The 25,706-nt window shown below is 39.3% G+C and overlaps 2 protein-coding genes across 2 annotated transcripts in view; one reads left to right on the top strand and one right to left on the bottom strand.

Moving 5' to 3' along the window:
- The window catches only part of LOC139475607 (vitelline envelope sperm lysin receptor-like), a 46,129-nt gene extending 41,574 nt beyond the window's left edge, over positions 1-4,555 (bottom strand). The window contains exon 1 of the mRNA XM_071258795.1: positions 4,546-4,555. Coding sequence (XP_071114896.1) covers positions 4,546-4,555 — 10 coding nt within the window. The remainder of the gene's footprint in view (positions 1-4,545) is intronic.
- A 2,302-nt stretch (positions 4,556-6,857) lies between these two features.
- On the top strand, positions 6,858-25,289 carry LOC139475606 (organic cation transporter protein-like). The gene is made up of 10 exons (XM_071258794.1): positions 6,858-7,000; positions 17,417-17,639; positions 19,926-20,029; positions 20,223-20,377; positions 20,562-20,691; positions 21,389-21,604; positions 22,447-22,673; positions 23,268-23,449; positions 24,081-24,269; positions 25,278-25,289. Exons 1-10 carry the CDS (start codon positions 6,858-6,860, stop codon positions 25,287-25,289), a joined length of 1,581 nt encoding a protein of 526 aa, XP_071114895.1.
- Positions 25,290-25,706: the final 417 nt, after the last annotated feature.

Here is a 25,706-nt window from a genome sequence, read left to right as displayed (position 1 = left end):
TGCACGGGTTACTGAAGGTCAAGTCTAATACGGATCTTCTTGGGTACAACTCCATTGAAAATCCAGGAGATGAACATGGGTACTGTACGCGCCAACGACCTGCATCGTCTCACAATCAAGTGCAACTCTTTGCAGCTATGAACGAGAAGTATCCCAAGAAGTCACTTCAGCTACATGAGACTGTGCCCACTGAGGGGTCTAAGCGGACTATGATCGCCACATCCTTGATGTTAAAAAACTGTTAACCCTTCACGTCGTGACCATTGACATTACGAGAACAGCATTACTGAGAATAAACAGAACACTCTTAGATAGAATCGCTACATTTCTAGGAAGTACTTGAACATTCGTTTTATCCACAAGGTACTGTACACATTGGTTTATGTTCAGAACATGTTCCTAGACTTGCCTTTGCATGTGTTTGTGCGCCCCCGCTCGATCAGGATACGCAGACCTTTTCGTGAACACCTGGAATCATAATTGTTTAATAGTACACCTGCTTATGATATGGTCGGAATCGTTCTCTGTTTATAGCAGATAGCTCTTATGATTACGGAAATGTATTTTGTCGCTTTTATTTCATTCAAATATCTTTGAGGAAAGATGCATTTGGCTCTGAAATGTCTTTCATTGTAAGTACCTTGACAGCTGAATGTGATGACCGTGTTGATAACCTTTAATTTTTAACTTATACATATTTTGTGATCTGTACGGTGTTCAAAAGTGTGCCCTCAATCGAACAAATTCATCAAAGTCTCGATATGTCACAAACGTGTCACGATATAACAAGATGTCACAGTATTAAAAGATGTCACGCCGGACAAGGTGTTGTGTGGCCTGTGAATGAATGGAAACTTTCAACATCGCATCAACACTTCCCTAATTATATCTGCCCGTCAAATGGTTTTATGAGCTTCGTCCTTTTGAAGATTCTTGATTTGATTCACCTAGTAATACAAGCCAGTAATACACTGACTTCCTCAATCACTACGAGCTCTCCGGTTGACTGGGTTAACGATGTTTAAAGAACCCATGCAATAACCCGGTTGCCTGTATCTGGCCTCACACAAGGCCTCTCTTCCTTAACACAGCAGTTCGTGTATTTATTGTGAGTGAGTTGAAATTAGCACCGCTTTAAAATCTATTTCAGTTATATTGCAGTGGGTTAGCTCAGTTACTCTTAGTAAAACAGGCCATAAATACACCAAATATAACCAGAATAATGATTTATTATATACTTCAGCGTGAAAGACCGAGTTTTCTGAAGTTGAGAAAAGTGATCGCAGCGACCATAACACTTGATATTTCACGGCAGTGAACATTAGACTTGATATTTCACTGCAGTGAGACCGCCTCCGTGGCCTAGTGGTAGGGCCTCCGCCCGGAGAGCGGAAGGCCCGGGGTTCGATCCCCGGCCGCGTCATACCAAAAGACGTTAAAAGATGGTACTAGTTGTTACCCTGTCTGGCGCTTGGCATTAAGGGGCTAATACAAGGACTGGTCGGCTCGGAGTCAGTATACTGTGTCTGAGTGGGGTATTCATGTTAAACTGCAGCATGGTATCTCAGTAAGCTCAGTGTACTAGCACTATAAATCGGCATCAGTCCGGACTAGTACAAGCACGCACACACACGTGCATGCACGTCGCTTTATAAGCGCAATAATCTTGGACGCGACGTTAAACCCCATTTCACCTCACCTCACTGCAGTATACATAACACTTTGACGAAATTATAGTCATACAAGAGTTACTTCCCCTTTAATTGTCTCTCTTTGTCGCAAGTGACTAGCCCGTACCCGTGTTGACGTCCTCTTTACGTAAGTTCCACATTGACAAAGCTGCTATCAGGGTAGGTGGGAACAGGATGTGTAAGAAACAGATATGTCTGGGGTGGATGGACGTGAGATGGTCCTGCTATCAGGGTAGGTGGGAACAGGATGTGTTACGAACATGTATGTCTGGGTCTGGGGTGGATGGACGTGAGATGGTCCTGCTATCAGGGTAGGTCGGAACAGGGTGTGTTAGGAACATGTATGTCTGGGTCAGGGGTGGGTGGGCGTGACGTGGTCCTGCTATCAGGGTAGGTGGGAACAGGATGTGTTAGGAACAGATATGTCTGGGTCTGGGGTGGGTGGACGTGAGATGGTCCTGCTATCAGGTTAGGTGACGCCAGGAGGTACCAGAAATGACTGGCTGGGGTTGTGGTTGTCATTGTCCTATTCATACGTTTAGGACACGTATTATAAATGAGGGTACACGCTTGACAAACTGAGAGACGTATTAACAAGACAGCTCTCTTCATTATTTGGGTTAAGCTCGACCTATTTTCAGGACACAGGGCGGCTCGGCATGAGTGTTTTTTGTTTGCTTGTTGTTTAACGCCGCACTCAGCAATATTCCACCTATTTGACGGCGGTCTGTAAATAATAGAGACTGGACCAGACAATCCAGTGATTGACATCATGAGCATCGATCCACGCAATCGGGATACGGTGACATGCATCAACCAAGTCAGCGAGCCTGACCACCTGATCCCGTTAGTCGCAAGTATAGACAAGCATAGCAGTTGCCTCTTACGACAAGCATTGTCGCCTTTAATGGCAAGCAAGGGTTGCTGAAGATCTCATCATACCCGCATATTCACGGGTCGAGTGACGGACGCAGATACCTGCACTTTTAGCTGAGGGGCCAGGCGATATACCTTCGTGCTATGCTGTGGATGTGAATCTCATCACTAATTCTAATCGATCAGATATAGCTTGAAGTTAAATTACAAAATAGCCAAGCACACGTCCCAAAGAGTCAAACGATTGGCAGTGCTTTGTTGTCATGCAACCGCTTATCACAAGCGCTAGGAGATAACCTACTGGGATTTTTAGCGGGGATTCGACACCTGTAAACTTCATGTGAAACCGTATACGTTTTAATAATCGTCCACGAACTCATGGTCTTATGAATATTCGACAACGCTGGTGGCCCAATCAGAATGAAACATCCGTAATGCGCACATGCAGCTGAATTCATACAAGATACAACTTCATATTTTACGAAGCTTCATCGAATTTGTCTGCATTCGGTTGTTTCCTTTCTGTTCTGTGTGCACCAGCGTTCGTGTGTGTATGAGTGCCTGTGCAAAAAGGTTGTGCGTATATGTGCGTGTGTGATATGTATCTTTCGTGAGTGCAAGTTTATAATATTCTGTGTACCAAATCCGTACCAAATCCATACCAAATACCGATGTGCCTTAACAATTCTAAGAGAGAGTTTGGCGTTTCCTCTTCAAAATAATATAACCAAACCAGCAAAGGGCTCTCTGTAAAGGAATAGTCATTAGTAATAATGGTATTCTTTTTAAACAGGATCTTTTAAGTATTTCACCAAACTACCTATGCTTAAAGTTTGTTATGCGAACTGTAAGTGATACGTGTACCATGGTAAGGTGAGAACATAACTATGACAGAGTTATCTCCCTTTTTACGATCCGCGATAAAAATGTCCGATGCAATTCCCTATTTTGACTGGTACCAGATGTTCCCGTACTTCATCAGGTGAACAATTGACTTAAATTTCAACACATTTATATCAACAATAAGATGATTTATAAGTCCAAAGATATTGCTTTGTTGCTCATTCATTGTTTTGTTTTCGTTTTTACATTATATGCTGTAACAGTAGTACAGTAAACTACGGTTATAACGAACACGCTTATAACGAACTGACGGATATAACGAACTTACTTTTTGGTCCCGACTATTTGCAGTAGTTATGATGTATATATGCTTATAACGAACTACGGTTATAACGAACTAAAATTAGAAGTCCCTTTGAGTTCGTTATAACCGTAGTTGACTGTAGAAGGTTTTGGAAATGGCATTGAATAAAAATAATCGTAAGTTCATTTCATGAAGTAACACATAGGCAGCAACAAAATGAAATAATAAAGTCTTTGCATGAGAGTGTATCGGCCTTTACGTCATGTTCATATGGCCTCGGGTTTCAGCCACATGTGTTTGGCTAAAATTGTTGGTCGGAAATAGTAGACGGTTTGAACAATAGAGTTACGTTAATAGAATTATTAATGTCGGTATATATAGTGGATAAGCAGAGGTCTTTCAATTCCATGTGTAATATACTACTATCGTTTGAATTAATCTAAATGTTACCTTGTAAAAAAGGTGTTGACATGTTCTATACGTATTTAAATTTATCTTCACATTTATGCGCTTTATGTGTAAATATTCATATATTTTGTTGTTGAAATGTAGTTTAGCACTTGTAGAAGAAACAAATTATGCCGACAACATAATTAAGCATTAAGAAACCTGAGACACTCTTATGGTGTTCAATCCTTAGTCTGTACGTTTGATGGCTTAACATCCATTGGTTTATATTGCACTGCGCCTCTAATCTGTTTAATCTTACCCAACAGCAGTAAGACATTCTAAAAATCAATGATTAATGATTAATTAATAACCCAAACGTTGATTAAATAATAACCCTAAAGAAGTGAAAACGCCAAATGAGAACCAATGATTGCTTTATACCTGACGCCATTGTCCGAACACATACATTATAGACAGGGACAGAGGGTGTATACCACTAATTATAACATAAATGACTCGTGAAGATCCGGGGTAGAATAGGTCTTCAGCAACCTATGCTTGCCGTAAAAGGCGACTTTGCTTGTCGTAAAAGGCGACTAACGGGATCGGTAGGTAACGCAGAGATTATTAGCGGGTTCTGTTTGTGACTAATACAACAGGTTGAGCATGCTATTATAGAGACCGTATTGAAAACATCTTGTTGTTTACATTATTTTGAGTGAGTGAGTTGGGTTTAACGCCGCTTTTAACATTATTCCAGTTATATCACGGCGTGTCAGCTTAATGAGGGAGGAAAGCCCGAAGTGATGCAGGTCTGAGACGTTTACCACTTCGGTGAAACCCACGAACACGGGTATGGTGCTGACAAACCTAGAAACATAATCGGGGCCAACCGGGATTCGAACCAATAATCCTAGGTTTCTGGCGTGTCCAGGGGACGCAACTCTGCACAGCGAATCGCGGCGCCTTAGACGACTGGGCCACCCGTGCCCCCACATTATTTTGAACAAGGAATGCACATTTTGTGCTCTTGAATTTCATTCTCATCTCCCTGGGGTAAAACCATGCTGTCTATGAGGTGCTAGAAGGTTCTCACTCTCTTTATCATCTAGTGCTACCGGGCACCAATTTACTGCCCGGTGAACAGAGGCCTCTCCAAAGGACATGACTTGCTTAAAGAGACACGCCGAGTTGCATTTGCTTCAGCGTGGGACAGGACCGAAGCCCTGAGAGTCTAGCTTATTTTTAGTTCATGTGGGTAAATCAGTGGAAAGGAATTGGCTATTTGGTGGTTATTGAACGATATAACTTCTTGACCAAATTAAATTACCTTGTTTCTGCTAATCCGAGCAGACATTCAGATTCATATGCATTCCGAGAAACAGACCAGGGCAAAGGAGAGCACAGTTGGTTGTCCATGGGTTTGTCTACTTCTTGCCTAAATGTCTTACCCCCAAATTTGACAGGATGTTATCCAGGAGGAGGTCCAGCATTTCCGAAATATTTTCTCAGTAAACTTCAGATGACACTTGCTATGTAATTGTGTCTGTGGTCACCACGTTTTGCAACAAAGCTCCATGTTTCAAGGAATGGAGTTTTTCCTTAAATTTGTCCAAAGGGATGGTGGTGTACAGCGTTGAAAAAAACAAATGTTTTGAGAGAATTGAACCTGGTTCTTTTCTAAGATTGTAGAAAGTCAAGCACGTCCTTTTGAGAATCCACATGGTGTTAATTCCACTTGTCTCAAAAACCCAACTTTGGTTATATTAAGAATTATGGCTAATCGTTGACAAGGATTTGGTGGTACATTTGCCGGACCCAACAATTATTATATATCTCTCTTTGTACGGATGTTTATGGAGATTTGAAATCCAGTACACACGAGGAATGGACATGTCTTCAGGTTTTAGAGTCAGACCAAACGTTGATGGTACTGATGCATGGTTTGGGCAGATTTCTTACTCAGTTAACGTACATACCAAGTTCTTTGATCAAACAATGTAGTGGTGCTTACATATAAAAGTTCTGTTATTTGACACCTTTTGAGTGGAACAACAAGACACTTTTCATGTAGGGTAGCCAGACTTAATGTGACAGCTGCCTGGGACAGAATCTGAAAGTGAGTGACTGACTACGGTTTTACGCCGCTTTTAGCAATATTCCAGCAATATCACGGCGAGTTTTACACTTTGCACCTATGCGGGTAATCAAACTGTGCCCCCCCCCCCCCCAAACTGCTAATATTAATTAGCGGGTTCTGTTTGTGACTATTACAACAGTTTGAGCAAGCTTTTGTAGAGACCGTATTGTAAACATGTCAGAATACACATTGCAGTATTTTTTTGTAAACGTTAACATGTAATTAATATTGCAAACAATGGAACTAGTGAATTAATTAAACCTGACAACGTGATATTAGGGCCTAGGGCCTATTTGACTGAGGAATATATAAATGAATTATGTAAATTATACAGCTCATCTGTATATATATAATGATGATTATCTATAAACGCCAGCTGTTGGACAAACGAATGTTCTTATTAAAAATTGTTAAATTAATTACAAATATCATCCATGCCTCCGAAAGGATCGGTTTTGCGTGACAATATTTACGAAAAAAACATGAGTAGATTTGTCGAACAGTGCGAATAGTTAATTAACGAACATTCGCATTTGAATTTATGGCAGTTTCACTGTAGACGTTCTTCTGTAGAGTGAAGTATTTGTCTTCACAGGCCAACTGATTAAGAATCATGAAGTTTGACGAACTCCTATGGGAAATCGGGGAATTTGGTCCCTTCCAAAAGCGGATATACTTCATGGTGTGCTTAACTGCCATAGTGGGAGCTTACCAGGCAATGTCACCTGTCTTTCTCTTGGAGATAACTAATTACAGGTAAGTTACAGCATATAAACAACCGCTGGACAAATGAAAGCATTCATTTGACATTGGATTCCACCAAATCACAAAAACGTTACATGGCTGAAACCAGTCGCAAAAACGCCATCGAATAACATTTCTAGTTATCCCCCGGCATATAATGCAGGGGGACATAGCGATCAGCCAGTCTGTCCGTACGTCCGTCCGTCTGTCTGCCCGTAATCATTTCCTTTTCCGGGGCAGAACTCGAAAAACATTCAGTGTATTTGATCGAAACTTTGCACATCTATAAATCACATACTGAAGTAGTGCCTTTTGCTATTTAGGAATTTTAGAAATATTTATTTTTTACGTTTCCATGTCAACAAGTTGGACTCAGCTTCTATGAGGGCAGTGTCCATTTCCGGAGCGTAACTCAAAAACTGTTAAATACTATCTTACAAAACTTTGCATGTCTGCCAGGCACATACCGAACTGGTGCCTTTTGCTATTTAGGAATTTTATGAATTTTATGTTTTTTACGTTTCCATGTCAACAAGTTCGACTTAGGTTCTTTAAGGGTGGTGTTCGTTTCCGGAGCGTAACTCAAAAACCGTTCAATACTTTCTCACAAACATTTGCATGTCTATCAGACACATGCTGAACTGGTGCCTTTAGCTATTTAGGAATGTTATAACTTTATATGTTTTACGTTTCCAAGGCCACAAGTTGAACTTCGAAAGGACCGGTTTTGTGTGACAATATTTACGACAGTAACATGCGTTGATTTGTCGAAGACTAACCATGCAAACAGTTAATTAACGAACATTCGCATTTGAATTTATGGCAGTTTCACTGTAGACGTTCTTCTGTGAAAGTGAAGTAGCAACGTCCGATTTATTTGTTAAATATTTGGTCTTCACAAGCCAACTGATTAAGAATCATGAAATTTGACGAACGGCGAAAATCGGGTTCCAGACTCGTTTCTTTACTGCCCTCCGTCATACAGGTGGGATATTGCTGAGTGCGGCGTTAAACAACAAACAAACAAACATCTTCCTGGATGAAGAGTTTGTATAACATCCTAAGAGATTACCGGGGGATTGTGCAAGGTAGTTGTTACGCTCGACCATCGACAAACTGGGTTTGATTCCTCATTGTTATTCTAAAGGCCTCACCTTGACACTGCTCGTACTGCGGATCAACCATCTTTTGTTTGTTTTTCGTTTAACGCCGTATTCAGCAGTATTCCAATGATTGACATCATGGTCATTTATCTTTGCAATCAAATGAGTCAGCGAGCCAGACCACCGGATCCCGTTAGTAGTCACCTACGACAAGCATGGGTTGCTGAAGACCAATCTTAACCCGAATGGTAACCGGTTCTGAACCCCTTAATAATTCCCCCTGAGAATAACTGTGAGTTTTGATAAGAAAATGCAATCGCCAGGCATATCGGACAAACTGAAATAATATCTGTAAAGCAACTAGAAGCTGCCTATTTCCGAAATTCTACTGACACATACATATTGTCGTAGCTGCTTTCGGGCCTCAAGTGCGACCCTACTACAGTTACTAAAAGTATTGTCGTTCCTGGTCATCATGGTCAGTTAAGCGATGACTGTGCAACTCGCTTTGTCAGCATCGGCTAAGCTCAGTCAAGGAGGGATTGGTCTAACAACGCTTACTCTAAGTTGTCTCCATCAGCATTCATACTCGCATAATAAAGAAACGCAACACCAGCTTTATACTCACATAGTTTTACTTACTCTCAGTCATCTATCAATCCATGACAGGATCAGACCGGCCAGACTCGTCACTAAATGGGGAAAACCTAGAACGATCGAGATTCGACTCGATCGATTGCAGAACGCGCTCTCCTCTCCTAATGTTGAAGGTATCATTTTATAGTGATCGGGCCTGGCCTGTCTTTGTCACATGTCACAATACCTCATTTTCATTCGTTAAAAGTTAGATCTGACCATGAACTCATGTTTGTCGTAATCGGAAAAATACCGAAGGCTACGTGCCAGATTGATCATCTCTCTATTGATTTTGTGACTCACTCCGGATGCTACAAATGAAAAATATCGTGCTTCTCTGCGTGTTTCCTTAACTAATGGACGATAACATGAAACCAATACAATATGAAATGTCCAGAATACTCTTGTGATAAATGTGAAATGCCTTTTATCCATTAATTCCTTTCAATCTAAACGTTCTCTGTCACAAACTGTGTATATCTAATGCAACTCATCATTGCAGCTATAAACGGTTTTATTTGTTACCATGTTCTAATGTTTTTGAGACGCATTTTAACCTTATAACAGCATTATAACTACATAAAAGCGATAAAACATTTCAGTAATCATAAGAAATCTCGTACGATTTCGACTACGTCGTGTTTATGAATTACTGTCACACAGTGATAAAATCAGGTATCCGCAAAAATATGAACGTATCACATTTGAGCCATATTGTGACTAGACACACTGATAAAGTTATTAGCCTGTCTGTTCTCCCTTACTTCTACAACCCCCTTCGAAGGAACAGCCACCACAATCTTAGGTACTTGTGTATTCTACCATTTTAAAAGTAATAATTCACACACAACATGTCAATCAAAATTTGTGAAACAATTCGCTTTCTTTTACAAATACTCTTTTACAAACGATTAAATGAATGTTTGTATTTCTAAAAAGACATTAATTATGATGCTTTGAAATAAGAATGCTTGACTGTGATTCATTCATCACAAGGTATACAGAATGGAGGATCCTCACTTTCAGTAAATATTCATGTGGCTATCTAGAAAAGCCAAAACGACATCGTCGCATTATTACCTCCTCAACTCTTAAGGAAGATGATGAAGAAGTAAGCATATGCTCCGGAACGTTGTTTCCTCATAATAGAGAAGTTGACATCCATAAACTCTCTTCCTTACGTGTATCACTTCTGAATGCCATTCAAAAAATTCCTCAAATTGTGAGGGGCGGTCGGGTAGCCTAGTGGTTAAAGCGTTCGCTCGTCACGCCGAAGACCCGGGTTCGATTCCCGACATGGGTACAATGTGTGAAGCCCATTTCTGGTGTCCCCTGCCGTGATATTGCTGGAATATTGCTAAAAGCGGCGTAAAACCATACTCACTCACTTACTCAAATTGTGAGGTGCAGGTGTAACAAATAGTTGGTGTTATTTCGCGTGATTTATTTATACCTACTTGGGTGTTACACTTATTTGGCTTAAGAGTTATAATCACTGTATGGGTTCAGAAGTGGTATCACAGATTTGTTGAGAGCTGCTTTTGCAGCAACAGCCATTCAACAATTTCGATTAAGAGTGGATGCGTACATGTAATAGTCTGGATAGTCTGGATAGACACGAAGGAGAGTCTGAAAATATTATGAACTGCTTTTGCTTAGATTGATGATTGATGTATCCGAAAATTACAGATATTTTTTTTTATTTTGGGTCATTTGCATTCAACACCCTGATCTATAGGCCTACCACACAATAATCAGATTATATTTATAAAACTTATATTACACAGATTTTTCAACTAGTGTTTAGGAAGGGGCCTAATTTAAAGCACCAGAGGTTGCGCCAATATTTCTTAGCTTCTCTACAATATATAAATATGTCACGTGTATCAACATAACAAAGCACATAAGCAACTGACAAACAAGTAACGAAATATACTCGATGTTTTGACCTACATTAGGCGTATCTAGATAATACTGTACTTACGATAAACGAAAACTCCAATACACATATTCCAAGACAACTTTAATTATGGATTTCCTTTTCATTTACAGAATTTTCACACACAAAACTGAGTTTGATCTTTAGATCCACACTTGTCCCACGTATTTTTGTTCAGTGGATTTGGATACACTTCGCGCACAAGTTTTAAAATACAATCTTGGATCACATTCCAGTTTTGCCCACACCAATTTTTCATCTGCTGCTGCGTTTAATATCCGTTTCTTCAATTCCGAGTATCTGCGATCTTTCCAAACACTAAAGTCTTCGTCCAGAAGTATTGGTAGCCCTGTTTTCGAATCGACGAATTTCTGCAACATGGTGGCCGCGCCATTACCTAACTGACTGTGATTGCCTGTGCTGTGTCAAGCATGGTTGACAAAAGAAGTATGAACAAAAATATTCGGCTTCATCTGGTTCCACAATGAAATCTGGCTGTGACACTGATTCACTTATCCCAAAAATCGGCACTGAATTTATCAAAGTTTATGTTGCACTTGCAAAGGCGGGAAGAGAAGCGCCTTTATGTTGATTCGAGTTGGCGGTCGGAATGATGTAATCTTGAGTTGGAACTTTCTCCACGGTAAAGTCACACATGTCGTAATCGAAATGACCAAAGCCTCCCTGAACACCTCGAACAACTCTCCGTTAAATTAAGCGTCACATGAATATGTTGTGTTGCTCATATTGAAGCATATCTTGACAGTTGTAAACTTGGATGCGTGCATCGTGCGTGGTTGCTAGGAGATCGCGTGGTCAGAAAGGGGGAAAACAAAAAAGTTTTAGAGAGTAAGAAAAGAAATCAGCAGTGCAATTCAAAAGCACCATGTAGGAATTTTTTCACGAATTCACGAAAACATTTATTTTTCTCAAAATACAAATTAAATTATTAATTCCTATTTATTCCGTAGGTGGGTATTTGGAAGGGATTTTGTTATTACGCTGTGTGTATTACATCGTTGGAATCAACTGACCAGGAAGATTGTCGAGGCATTGACAAATGCTCGTCATGGATGTAGAAAACATGCATCTGAGAGAAACATTGTTGCTTTGAGCTTCGAGACCAAACGTGTGTTCATGCCGAAGTAGGTAACAGGAGAGGATGATCTGTGCAGACAGCGAAATATCTTGATGAAAATAATGTTGAAATCCAAATTCATACACATGACAGAATTAATGTGAACAAATATTTATCTGAACATCCTTTCGACGTAGATCTGTGTGAGGCTGTCCGTGTTTTATCTCCAGTCCGAAGTGAAATAATATAAAGTTTTTGTGTCTCAATTTTTCATGCCGCTGTGGAAAATGTGCACCGATGTAATAACAGAATTGCTACTAGATCTACCATTGCACAGTCATAAAAGAACCAAGTCAACTCTATCTTTCTTCAGCTGTTTATTAAAAATTCGTTTCCGAAGCAAAGCGATTCGATCTACATAATAAATTAATGCATAGACTAGATTCTAGTACCAAGTGTTTAAACTCTTTTTTTTTAAATGTCATGGAATAACTTACACAATTATTGAAAGACATTTTTTAATAAATAATATAATTAACCATAACCGGGTTTTATTTTACGATCGTTGTCATCCCGATTTCAGATGTAATACAAGACGAACACAACGAAAAAAACTGTTGAAATCACTGATTGCCGTATATATTGTGAGAAATGCCATTCATAAACTGTAGATGTACCGTACACCACAGGATTCCGATTGGTGCCGAGATATATATTATGGTGTTTTGTTCAATTACTTATTGCTCTTATTGATCACGACAAACGTATTTCGTTCTCGTCCAGAGAATAGCGCAGAACTGTAGTTTGTGTGCTGGACTTTGTTGGATAAATCGTGGACATTCCACAGTATCGTTTTATTTTATTTTTATTATTATATAATTTCTTTTTGGAGTACACAAACAATATGTTTACAGAATATAGTTCACATGCAATCTTAAATACATACAAGTTACAAAGTATACCTATAGATGATAACAAACAAAACTATTCCAGTGTCATATTGTTGGATTGTGCACGTTCGTGGTTTTAAACGAATAGGTAGTGACAGAGAGACCAAAATGTCATGAACTGTGTGTATTTACATTGTGAATATGATATATTTCTGTCGATGTATTCGGTTATTTCTTGTTTGATGTGTGGGAAATTTGGTATGGAGTCGGAAATGTTTGATTTGAATATGTTTTGCTTAGTTGCAGTTAGAATATGATCTAATACATCATTTCGTTTTTGTTGATATCCTAATAAAATCGTCAATTTTGAAAATTCTAGTTCTTTCCAGTTTTGTCTTTGATCCATTTTGTAAGGTTGTTCCAGATATGTTTTACAATTTTGCACAAAAACTAATTTTGCACTAAGGTTTGTTTTTCTCGTTTACAAAAATTGCAAAGAAATGATTCTCTATATCCCATTTTGTACAGTAACTCGTTTGTTTGTATAATTCTATGAATAATACTGTATTGGAACCATTTTTGTTTTGAGGACACATTATATCTGTGGCGTCTACGATTAATCGTTTGTCAATCTTTTCCCGTCATGTTAAGGCCAAGATCTAGTTCCCATCTTTGAATGTATTTTCGGGATATCATGTTGTTGGATACTTTATTTAAGATATCATCAAATACCCTACATCCCCCCTCTCCACTAAGTTTTCAAGGAAATATGGTAATAAGGGCAGATGTAACTTAGATGTTAGGGCTATACTCCTACGCTTCAGATATTGTTTTATTGCTTGGATATGACTAGAATATTCCGGAAACTGTGTTTTACAGTCGTTTACATGTTTTAAGTCTAAAAGATCTAGAAAATTTCCGTTCTCGTCTATCAAATCATTAACAAGATTAATGCCTTTTCCCGAGTAATGTTTATAGTATACCGGAGTGTTTCCGATTCTTATATTCGTATTTTGCCATAAAGGTCGTGATGATATAATATCTTTTTCCTCTTTGATAGAATTTCCTTTTTTTTCTATTAACTTTCCCCATGCACACAGAACATCTGTCCAGAAAGCATTGGTCCTATTAATAACCTTTTCCGAAATATAGAATTGGCATTTTTGCAGAAAGTCAATTTGTGTTGGAGTTATATTATTAATCAAAAGAATGGTAAGTTAAGAGTGTAGATGTGAATTGAACAGACTTTTAATCCAAGATATCTTTTGGGCGTTGATTGTATATTTAATATCAGGCACTCTTAAACCTCCCTCTTTATAAGGTTTCATCGTAGTATTTCTACTGATTTTGTCTGGTTTATTTGTCCATATAAAACGAAAACACGGTGTTTCGTGTTCTTTCGTGTGTAAAATAAGACTTTCTAGTACAGTTATTCTACCTAATGGGGTCAGGTCACGGGCTAACCAAGAGTTCATGATGATTTTTGAACTTTTAAGTTTGTCTTTGTAATTTATTTCTACCATTTCTGCCAAATTGTGAGTAAAAATAATACCGAGAAGAGTAAAACTTTTTTTTGACCAATCTAATTTCCAACTTTTACACATAGTTTTATCAGCGAAGCGTTGTGAGCCAATCCACAACACTTGCGTTTAGCTTGTGTTAATTTGTAGGCCTGAAAAAGACGAGTTGTCATGGTGTTTTGGAGACAATTTTCAGTTCCATCTAATATGAGAGATGTGTCGTCTGCGAATTGGGAAATTAGAAATTCTATCTCATCGATCTTAATTCCATTTATATTTTATTTTTATTTTTATTTTTCAGCGCATAACAAGAATATATAAGGAAATAACGGGTCGACCTGTCTACATCCTCTTGTTACTTCAAAAAATTCTGAAGAAAAACCGTTAACTAAAACACTAGATTTTATATCGTGATAGAATGTTGTTATCCAGTGCTTAACTGAAGGTCCAAAATCAAAAAAGTCAAAGCTTCTTGGACGAAAACCCAGCCTACTGAATCGAACGCCTTTTCAAAGTCTGTAAGTAACAACAACCCTGGGATTTCCATGCATTCAGTAAAGTCCATAATGTCATAAATTAATTAAGTGCATTCTCCAATGTATCGTTTTGACATAAAACCCCTTTGATCTTCGTTAATTATTGTTGGCAGAACTTTTTTTTATTCTATTTGCTATTGTTGCTGATGCTATCTTATAGGAAACATTTAATAGCGAAATTGGTCTCCATTTTTTTAAGTGCTGCTTTGGTTTATCTTTTTTGGGAATGCATGTTATTAGACCCTGCTTTTGACTAACTGATAATTCTCCTCTTATGAAACCTAGATTCAATGATCGTATCAGATATTTATGCAGATCTAGCCAGAAAAAATGTAGAATTCTACACTAAATCAATCCGGACCGGACTTTTTTCATTTTTCATATTTTTCAAAGATGTTAAAACTTCGTCATATTGTAACTCACCTTCGAGGCCTAATTGTTGTGGTGTGCTTAGTTTTGGAATATTAGGGTCTTTAAACATATCATCCAGGTCTACGTTTCTACATGTCTGTTTCGTGTACGACTGTTCGTAATCGTTTTATGATGTGAAGATGAGATTGCAGAAAGGTTTTGAAACCAAAGACCAAAGAGAGTTTATTCAGTATTTAAGGCCTCGTGGCCAGGAGTACAATTTCTTTCATATACCATGCGTAGGATAGTGGCACGTGGGTGTATTACGTACTTTCTAAATATAAAAGTATATATCTATAAATAAAACTATCTTTAATACAGATTCACAATTCAGCTTAACGGTAAACTGGCAAATTTCTCTTTAGATAAAGAGCAAAATCTCTTATAACATTAACATTTTTGGGGGACATCATGGAGGCAAATTTCTGTCTTGATGGACAATGATGAAAGTAACGAGGGATTAAACTATCTCTGCTTTTCTCGTAATATGGGCAAACTAGTGCAAAATGATATTCATCTTTTAATTCTAATAAATCACACTTGTCACAGAACATTAATTCAGGTTGTATAAACTGGTTGCTAAAGCGCTGTTTTTGTACTTTTAAACCATGTGCTGAACATCGAAATTTCGCCAAAACTCTTACAAGATCCTTACCAAAGCATGAGGTTAAATACAGTTCAGTTTCCAATAGTGATTTATATGACGCATAATGGTTCAAGATCACAGAATTGTTAATCTTTTGACTCCAGTTTTTCACAACGATGTCAATACATCTTCTTTTGAATAATTCCATAAAACAATGTATATGTCCACAGTCCTGCGATATCTACGCACAACTAAAACCATATTTAAACAAAAGCATTCTCACATGAGGTGCCCATTTAACACTACCATTATCATCTTGTACTTTAAGCATTTTATAACAAGCATGTTGCAGTCGATTAGAATTCATGCGTATTATTGGTTGGTTGGTTTGTTATTTAACGCCGCACTCAGCAATATTCCAGCTATATGACGCCGGTCTGTAAATAATCGAGTCTGGACCAGACAATCCAGTGATTAATATCATGAGCATCCATCCACGCAATTGGGATCGATGACATGCATCAACCAAGTCAGCGAGCCTGACCACCCGATGTCGTTAGTCGCCTTTTACGACAAGCACAGTCACCTTTTATGGCAATGATGGGTTGCTGAAGACCTATTCTACCCCGGAATCTTCACGTGTCATGCGTATCAATCTACACCACTATATTATACATCGGCTGAAATAAATAACACTTCGATGATAACGGCCAACTTCACCAAGAACCGCATTAAATGATGCTTTAGTACTGATCGACAAATATCTCTTTTAAAAAGGAACTTTGGACTTTTTCTAAATGTAAATTCCCAACTTTCACTTCAACAACAAGCAATCGGAGCTATTTTACTATCGAATATAGAAACAATTACCTTAAATGACAAGTACGGATAGAGCTTAGTCAACTTCAAAATAGGAAAACATGCTTTCTTGGCCTGTGTGGCTAGGGTTTCACAGGCCTTAGACCACAGAAGACGTGATGAAAAGACAATGCCCAAGTATTTATAGTAGGTTTCTATTTTCATTTCTGTATTCTTATAGTACCATTTTTCAAATCGTTAAATAACACCACCCTTTCTGAATACAATTGATTTATCTATATTGACTTCCAGACCCCCAAGTATCACAAAAAGATTCCAATTGATCTGATTTTCTCTGTAACTCAATTACAGAGCCTGCTACTAAGACAATGTCATCCGCAAACAGAAGCAATTTGATTTCATCAATAAACGTATTTACAAAAATACATTTTGTCACACTATTATCTAAATCGGTAGCAAGTTGGTTTATAAAGAATATAGATAACAGAGGGCTTAACATACAACTCTGTCGGACTACACTGGAGGTCTGAAATGCGTCAGTTCTAAAATTTCCCGTATGAACACAAGCAAACACATTTTCAAACATATTCTTTAACACTTTAAAAAAATCCATGTATGCCTTTCTTTAATATCAGATATAATGATTTAGTTTTATCAACGGAATCAAACGCTTTCCGGAAGCCAATAAATGAAGCATAAAAACGGTGCTTTGATTTCCGAAGATATTTTTGCGCTTGGACCCATCTGTGCATATAGAGTTGTATGTATATTTATTTATTTATTACTTTACTGTATTCCTGTTCCTTATCAGTTGATTAGTTACAGCTTTCTGGGGATTTATAAATAGCAGGTCAACCTCCGGTTGTATCAGTTGCCAAAGATGTCACAACTTTCCAATTCACATTTGCAGATGTAAAATTCCATTTCTCGAGAATGACACCTACGCAGTTCAGGATGACAATCACAAGCAGCTCATTGAAAGGTTTATCCCCCAAGTTTCGGATTCCTACTCCCGGTGTACTTTGTACGACGTCCATAACAACAGTTCCCGTGCTGATAGCAACACCACCCAATACACGTGTGATGCCTGGGTGTACGACAAGTCAGTTATACAGTCATCAGGTCCGACAGATGTAAGTTTCTTAACTTGATAATATGACCACATGAATTGTTCACACTCACCGACTCTATGGTGCTCGCTATAGTACCCCACAAACACACAGAAACACCCCATCCCACGTCATAAGCTTTTGGAAGAAATGCCTGTTATATACACTACTGTGCAAAAGAAAGTAATGAAAACAGTCGCCTGTTGTGAGATACTCGTTGATATGATGCATATATATTATTGATGATACCCGTATCAAATACATCACCATCGAATAACCATTTCGTTTTAGTTATATTTTTGCCGCCATCAAACAAATATGACTGTTTATTTTCGTTTGCCCGACAGTTAATATTAATGATATGACATATCATGTAATCTGCCTGTGTCCGCTGAACTTATTCTAATATTGCAAAATTGATGTTTTGGTATTATGAAAAGTTTGTGTCTATAGTTTTTTTACCACATGCCCAAACTGGACATGGCCTCGTGAGAGGGTAAATGAGTGAGGAAGTACGGTTTTACAACGCTTTATTGTCCAGCAATATCAAGGCGGGTTTCACACATTGTCCCAGTTCGGGGAATCGAACCCGGACAATCGGCTTGACGAGCTAACTAGGCTACTCCACAGCCCCACTTCTTTACGGGACAATCTATCGTTTAATAAGGTAGGGTCAAAGTGTTGTCCTTGTCGAACATCCGAGTTAGATTCCACACACGGACCTGTTCAGTATGAAGCCCACAATAGTATACACAATAAAGCCAGACTGTTTTTGTTCATATACTGAGTCAAATTAAAAACTTTACATTTTTAAAAGTAATCCCATATATGATATACAACGGACAAATGTATCAGAGAAGGTAATTTTTAATCATTAATGTCCAAAAAGGGATTTTAATTAACGATGGTAACCATAATTTGTTCCAAGCAACTACGGTATTGGGTAATAACATCAACAGTTTAAATCATAAGTCCCAAGCACGAGAATCTGATGGCACACAAGTTCAGTAGCGTGTATGGCCACCATGTGCGTTGACAACTGTCATACAACGCCTCCGCATGGACCTTGTGATGCTTGTGAACACATGATCGGGAAGACGACGCCATTGTTGCTGCAAAATGGTGCCAAGATCTTGCAAATTCTGTGGTTGGTTCTGGAGAGTGCGCAGACTTCTGCCAAGAGCATCCCAGACGTGTTCGATGGGATTGAGGTCGGGAGACCTTGACGGCCAGCCCATGACGTTGACTCTTGCATTCTGAAGAAAATTCCTTGTCAATATTGCTGTGTGGGGTCTGGCATTGTCGTATTGGAAGATCAAACCGTGTCCATGGGCTGCCATAAAAGGCAGAAGTTCTGGTGCCAGTACCTGGTCGCGGTATGCAGCAGCGTTGAGGTTGCCACACACCATGAAGTTGCCTCACACCATGACACTTCCGCCTCAAAATCTGTCAACTTCCTGTACACAACACTGGGCGTAACGTTCATGACGACGCCTCCACACCCTCGCCCTACCATCAGCAAATCGAAGATTAAATCGGGATTCATCACTGAAGACGACTTGATTCCAATTCCTCTGAGTCCATCGTAAGTGTCGCTGTGCCCACAATTGACGTTGACGTCTGTGTAATTGAGTCAGAATCGGCCCGCAGTTTTTGGCCGTCGTGCTTGAAGGTGAGCAGTTCTCAGACGGTTTCGAACAGTTTGCGCACTCAGTCTAACCCTAAACAGTTCATTTCTGGTTGATGTAGCCGTCAAAAGTCGGTTACGGAGGTGACGTAAGACAATCTGACGATCCTCTGCATGTGACGTCACACGTGGTCGACCTGGCCGAGGGCGATCAGCGGTGGTACCCGTTTGCTGTAGACGCGTCTGTAAATCATGAACAGTCTGTCGACTACAACTGTTCGCCCTTGCGACTTCAGCTACGGACGTTCCCGTCCTTCAACATGCCGATGGCACGTTCACGTTGCACATTTGAAAGGCGTGGCATGACAAATGGCCGTAAAGACTTTTGTTGTCTTGTGTTTTTCTTTTTTTGTTAATGACTGCTAACAAGTATGGCTGAAAACACGTGCGGTCTTATGGCCACGTGACCAGTTGCACGTGAAAAACATCTTTTGCCACTATAGTGCTGTGCACATGATTTTGATCGATTCACCTGCACAAAAACGTGTGTTATCTGAAGACAATACGTGGCCATTACTGTTTAAATACACAATAAGGGCCCACAATGATAACTGGTCAAAATGTTAAATTTTTAGGATTGTGAAGTTTTTAATTTGGTTCAGTATACATTATTTTGTTTTCAGTTCAACATGGTGTGCGACAACGAGATTCTACGTTCCCACAGCAACATGATCGATTTTGCAGGGGGTCTTGTGGGGGCCCTTGTTTGTGGACCTATTGGGGACAAGTAAGACCTAGCATCCGTTAATTATACGTACATAATCTTGTTATACCCTGAACTATATCCAATAGATATCACCATATTACCATATCAAAATCTATTTTTCTAGACTATTTCTATCTTCCAGATCATGTGGAAGTTTTAACTGTGAACGCCTTCATTTAATTGCCTGTATTAAGTTTATGTTTTGCATATTTAGGTTCGGGAGAAAGAAAGCGTTGATTGGGACAGTCGTAATTAACTCTATAGCAAACATTGCCATTGCTCTGAGCGCAAATTTTGCAATATTTGCTGTTTTCAACTTCGTGCTTGGATTCACTGGGATGGCGATGTTTATGCTGGCCTTTGTCCTAGGTAAGAGCGTTCTATTTTTATAACTGACTTTTCTGCTGTAAAATCGTGAGGTCTACTCATTTGTATTATTATAGTTGATAAGAAAATTTAGTATGATATTTTATTATACCGATTCACTAGAATAATCAATAGAATATTCGAGCAACTTTCTATATTTGCACACCACCCTTACTGTTATTTGCAGCTATGGAATTCGTTGGACCATCAAAGAGGACATTTGCCGGGGTGGTCATTGAGTACTTCTGGGCAGCGGGATTGTTCCTACTCACTGGGCTGGCGTATCTAATCCGGCAGTGGCGACATCTGCGATTGGCGTTGGGCATACCTCCAATCCTATTTATTACGTATTGGTGGTGAGGTGACCTTGGGCTGTTTGACCTCTTCTTTGACACCTCCAAGACCTCCTCCCGTTCCTCTATCCCATCTTCCTCCCCAACCCCATTACTCTAACTCGAGTACCCTAAACCATCACCTCAAGCATTTCTTATTTCTCTTCCCCATCTTGTCTCCACACACATCTACTTGTTCCTGATTGCCTCCGCCGTGTTGTGGATAGAGCGTTTGCCCGGAAAGCGTTAAGGGGATAAAACAAGGACTGGCCGCCTCGGAGTTTTCTGTGACTTTTCTGAGTCTGTTTAGGGTATCCATGTTAAACTGCGGCACGGTATTTCAGTGGGCAAGCACTATAAATCAGCTTTAGTCGAGACAAGTAGAAGCAACCACACAGACACGTGCATGCACGTTGCCGTATAAGTGTAATAATGGTTATGGGAGGTACATTGTTTTGCATAGTAACCAAAGCCAACGCCAGTTTTAATGGACAAGAAGCTTTCAATAAAAAACGAGGCCTTTCCGTTGCGTGTCAGTGAGTTCTATTCAATGTTGAATTCTCGCAAAACCTATCCTAATCAATGGGACGTTGATGATATAGCCAATCCAACATTGAGGCTGGTCTGTCACATCTTCCTGATTATCATGCCGTTATATATAGCTCGTTTTCCATATGTACAGGTTAATACCAGAGTCACCAAGATGGCTCATATCTCGAGGACGCACAGCAGAAGCCAATGCGATAATAAAGAAGATTGCAAAGTCCAACAAAGCTACTTTGAGGGACACTGTCATGTCCGACCTCTCGGTTGAGGAAGATGTCCAGCAAACACCACTGTGGAGCACATGTACAAGTCCAGTTCTTGTAATGAGATCTGTCGCTGTGTTCTTCAACTGGTATGTCATAATCCTCCATCGACTGAAATCATTGATTAATAACAGCATATGCATAATGTGTAATCAATATTGCCTTTGTGTTTTTTGCAGTGGGATAGAGCGATTAGGTTCCATGTTATATAGAAGTTGGAAATAGTATAATATATATTCAATGTCCAATTGATATAAATGGTATCTGCAATGTCCTTTTGGAACTTCAAACGCTGCAAAAATATTTTACGTGAAAATCGAAAGAAGCTAATAGTACCGGTAGTATGATTTCTGTCGGGGGATTGTCCAGTTTCCTATTTCGGTATCTTGTGGTGCTACTATTTGATATCGCCTTCGTATCCAAGTGGTAGAGCCTCCGCCCGGAGAGCGGAAGTTCCGGGATTCGATTCCCGGCCCGCGTCATACCAAAAGACGTTAAAAGATGGTATTTGTTGTTACCCTGTCTGGCGCTCGGCATTAATGGGCTAAAGCAAGGACTAGTCGGCTCGGAATCAGTATACTGTATCTGTGTGGGGTATTTATGTTAAACTGCGGCATGGTATCTCAGTGAGCTAGCACTATATATCGGCATTAGTCCGAACTAGTATAAGCAGCCACACACGTACATGCACGTCGCTATATAAGTGCAATGATCTGGACGCGACGTTAAACCCCAATTCAATTCACCTCAAACCTACTTTTTGATTTCACTAAAAATATATATATTTGCGCCTAAGGCAATTATCAAAGACCACATCAGGTTCATTTGAACATTGTGCATTTGAGGTGTTTGCCTTTGGTGATCCAAAATCTATGATACCATCCTGTAATTATTGCGAATGTGTTTTTGAAATGCCATGGATTAATTTTAGGTTTGCCATCAACATTGTCTACTACGGACTAAGCCTGAATGTGGGCAACTTGAGCGGTGATATTTATCTCAACTTCTTCATATCCTGTCTGATGGAACTTATTGGATCCATATTGTGCCATCTTCTAATGAATAAAGTTGGGAGGAAGACAATCCTGTGTTCCTCAATGATCCTCGGGGGCTTAACCTGCACTTCGTCTTTGTTCCCTTTGATTTATGGCAACTCTTGTAAGATATTATTTCATCTCATAGCTGTTAAGATGAACATTTACGACAATATGGTACTTGTATTACAACAACATGGCATTAATGAATTACGTTCAGCGTGAAATGATACTGGTATGAGAACGTTCTGTATTATCAAAAATATTATCATACAACTGTACACATGTAAATTGAACACCGAAACCCATTATCTCTACAATTATTCAGCAATATATTGTATCGGTTTAATAAGAAAACCGACCCGTGAAGATTCCGAGGTAGAATAGGTCTTCAGCAACCCATGCTTGCCGTAAAAGGCGACTATGCTTGTTGTAAAAGGTGACTAACGGGATCGGGTGGTCAGGCTCGCTGACTTGGTTGAAACATGTCACTGATCCCAATTGCGTGGATCGATGCTCATGATATCAATCAATGGGTTGTCCGGTCCAGACTCGATTATTTACAAACCGGCGTCATATAGCTGGAATATTGCTGAGTGCGGCGTTAAACAACAAACCAATCAACCAACTAATAAGAAAACATCATTTTGTTGCACAATGTACTATGTTGATGTTAGGACGATAAACATACAATATATGTTTTTCTATTCTCCTATAGCTACAGAGTGGATACTGATTGCAATCACTATGGTAGGTAAACTGTGTGCTGCTATTGCGTTCACCGTCATGTACATCTTCTCTGCGGAGTTGTTCCCAACAACGTTGCGACAGTCTGCTATAGGTGCATGTTCCTTGTTCGAAGGAATTGCTGGCATGGTGGCACCATATATTGCTGATCTGGTAAGAAGATTAAAAAACACAATGTAAATAATCAAATACGGTTCGACTGATGTCATATACAGCCTGTGTTAAATAAAATTTATCGCATTTATGGAAGAAACAACAGTTATAAAATACATGACATTAGATTATACGGTTTAGGTATATATTGGTACCAGTATCGTTCGTTGCTGTACGACAAAAATGCCTTTGCATGTTCATTATATCAGATCATGCCTTATATTTTATTAATATTATGTTTGACTTGTGAATGTGTTCTGTACTAAAGTAACATTAAAAGAATTGAAAATTCGGACAGTTTTTACGAATTACAAAATCACATTTGCGTGTTTGTTGACTTGTGCTGTCCAAAATCAATAGCAACTACAGGGTTTGCAAATGATTACACCGCGCCAGAGGGTCCACTAGTCCATTGCAAAGCCTAGTTTCCACTCTAGGTTGTGATATGGGCTAGTGGATACTCTTGCCTCGGGAAGATGATTAAGCCCAGCTTTTAAATTATTTGAAGTTTATTGAAATTAAAAATAGAAAATCATTACACTTTCAGACATAAGATATATAAAATGCATTTATTGCCTAAGTTCTGAATATTTCTCTGAGACTGATTATGCCTTTCATTTACTATTTTTAGGGCATCCTAACCAAAGGACCTCTACAAGAAGTTCTGCCTCTAATAGTGTTCGGCTCCCTGACAATAGTTGCCGGATTAATGGCTATCGTGTTACCGGAAGCACGTGACCAACAGCTACCGGAAACATTACAAGATGCCATCTTTTTTGGAAAACCCACTCCAAGTCAAGATCAGTACTCTGAGGTGCCAGTCAGTGACAACACATAATTCTCAAGGCTCGTTTAGGAATTCACGTCCTACAGTTTCATACCACTGACAGTGACGATGAGAACAATAATGCAAGGATTATATTTTGTCCCATCTTACTTTGTTCAACATTAATCTTCACGTTCAATTTTATGGCGCTTTTTCCTTCCTCGTGAATAGTTTGTCGTTCACCGCCCTCGCCTGTATGGGATACTTCAGAGCACACATGGGAGTAAACCAACACATCTTAAGCGTCACATTCCCCGCGAAGACGTTGTGAGCGTAATCTACACCAACGGTATCATCCACTGGAATGCTTATTGACACATAGAGGTTACTACTGTAAATCTAATAATCATATGACAGTCACGAATGCCGTTATCCGTAGTCCTGTTTTGAATCTCTACATATATTGTCTATCCTCAAGAATTAATACATGACAACAACGGTCAAGAGTTGATGTCATATGGCTAACTGCTTATTATTCCAACCCAGGGTGGATTATCAAAGCGATGATGCTGATAATTCAGAATGGATCAAATAACATTTTTTTTAAACTTTTAAACAATATCAATGCATTAGAATCAGGAAAGTAGTCTGTCATAATCTGGCCTTAGGTCATCACTTTCGATTGGCCTTAGGCCAATCACGGCCGTGGAATTCGATATCACACATAAGCATTAAACCAGTTATTTCACATGGATTTCCCACACATGTGTAAGAAGACAAAGAAAGCCTGTATTTGTTCTACAGTTAACACAACTCAGTCCCGGTTACATGATGGCCTCCCCCGGGATATAGACGACAGAACCACCACAACCTGACAAGGGAGCGCCTGCTGTAGTAGTGACCTGGTCAGGCAGGGAGTTGAACTGGTCAGTTTACAGTTTTTCAAAACGCCTTAAGGTAGACATGTTGAGGGCATCTCCAAATTGACGCATCAGTGCCAAAGATGATGTCAGTTGCAGTACCCTATTTTGACTTGTACCATATGTTCCTGTGTTTTTTCAGGTGAATAATTGAACTGTCTTTGCACTCTCACCTTTCAGCAGCCATCTGGTATTATCACTATTTGATAGGATTCATAAACACATGCTCATACTACAATCGGAGTCGCATAATCAACTCTGCTTTTAGCAGAGATCTCTTGAGGTTAGGGAAAGGGTTTTGACGGTTTTATCATTATTATAATTGTTATTATTATGCACAGATTAAAATAAAAAATGCAGCAATGAGAGTTTGGGTCCTCCAAGCTCAGTCAGGCTGGTTTGGCTCATCATTAGCCCAGGGTCCTTGTTCCCTATACACGCAGAACTTTTCAGAGAATGTGAAAACTCCCCAAACCTGCGGTCTTCTTCATTACCCAGATTGTCAGAAGGGCTGTATTCCTCGTAGCAAACTAAGGGACTCCCCATCAGATTGGGAGATGACTGAACAGAC

The sequence above is a fragment of the Haliotis cracherodii genome, unplaced genomic scaffold (assembly GCF_022045235.1).
Source record: "Haliotis cracherodii isolate W230 unplaced genomic scaffold, xgHalCrac1.p SCAF_3, whole genome shotgun sequence".
In the NCBI taxonomy this organism is placed as follows: domain Eukaryota; kingdom Metazoa; phylum Mollusca; class Gastropoda; order Lepetellida; family Haliotidae; genus Haliotis; species Haliotis cracherodii.
Note: the sequence above shows the minus strand (reverse complement) of the source record. Positions and strands in the feature narration are given on the sequence as shown.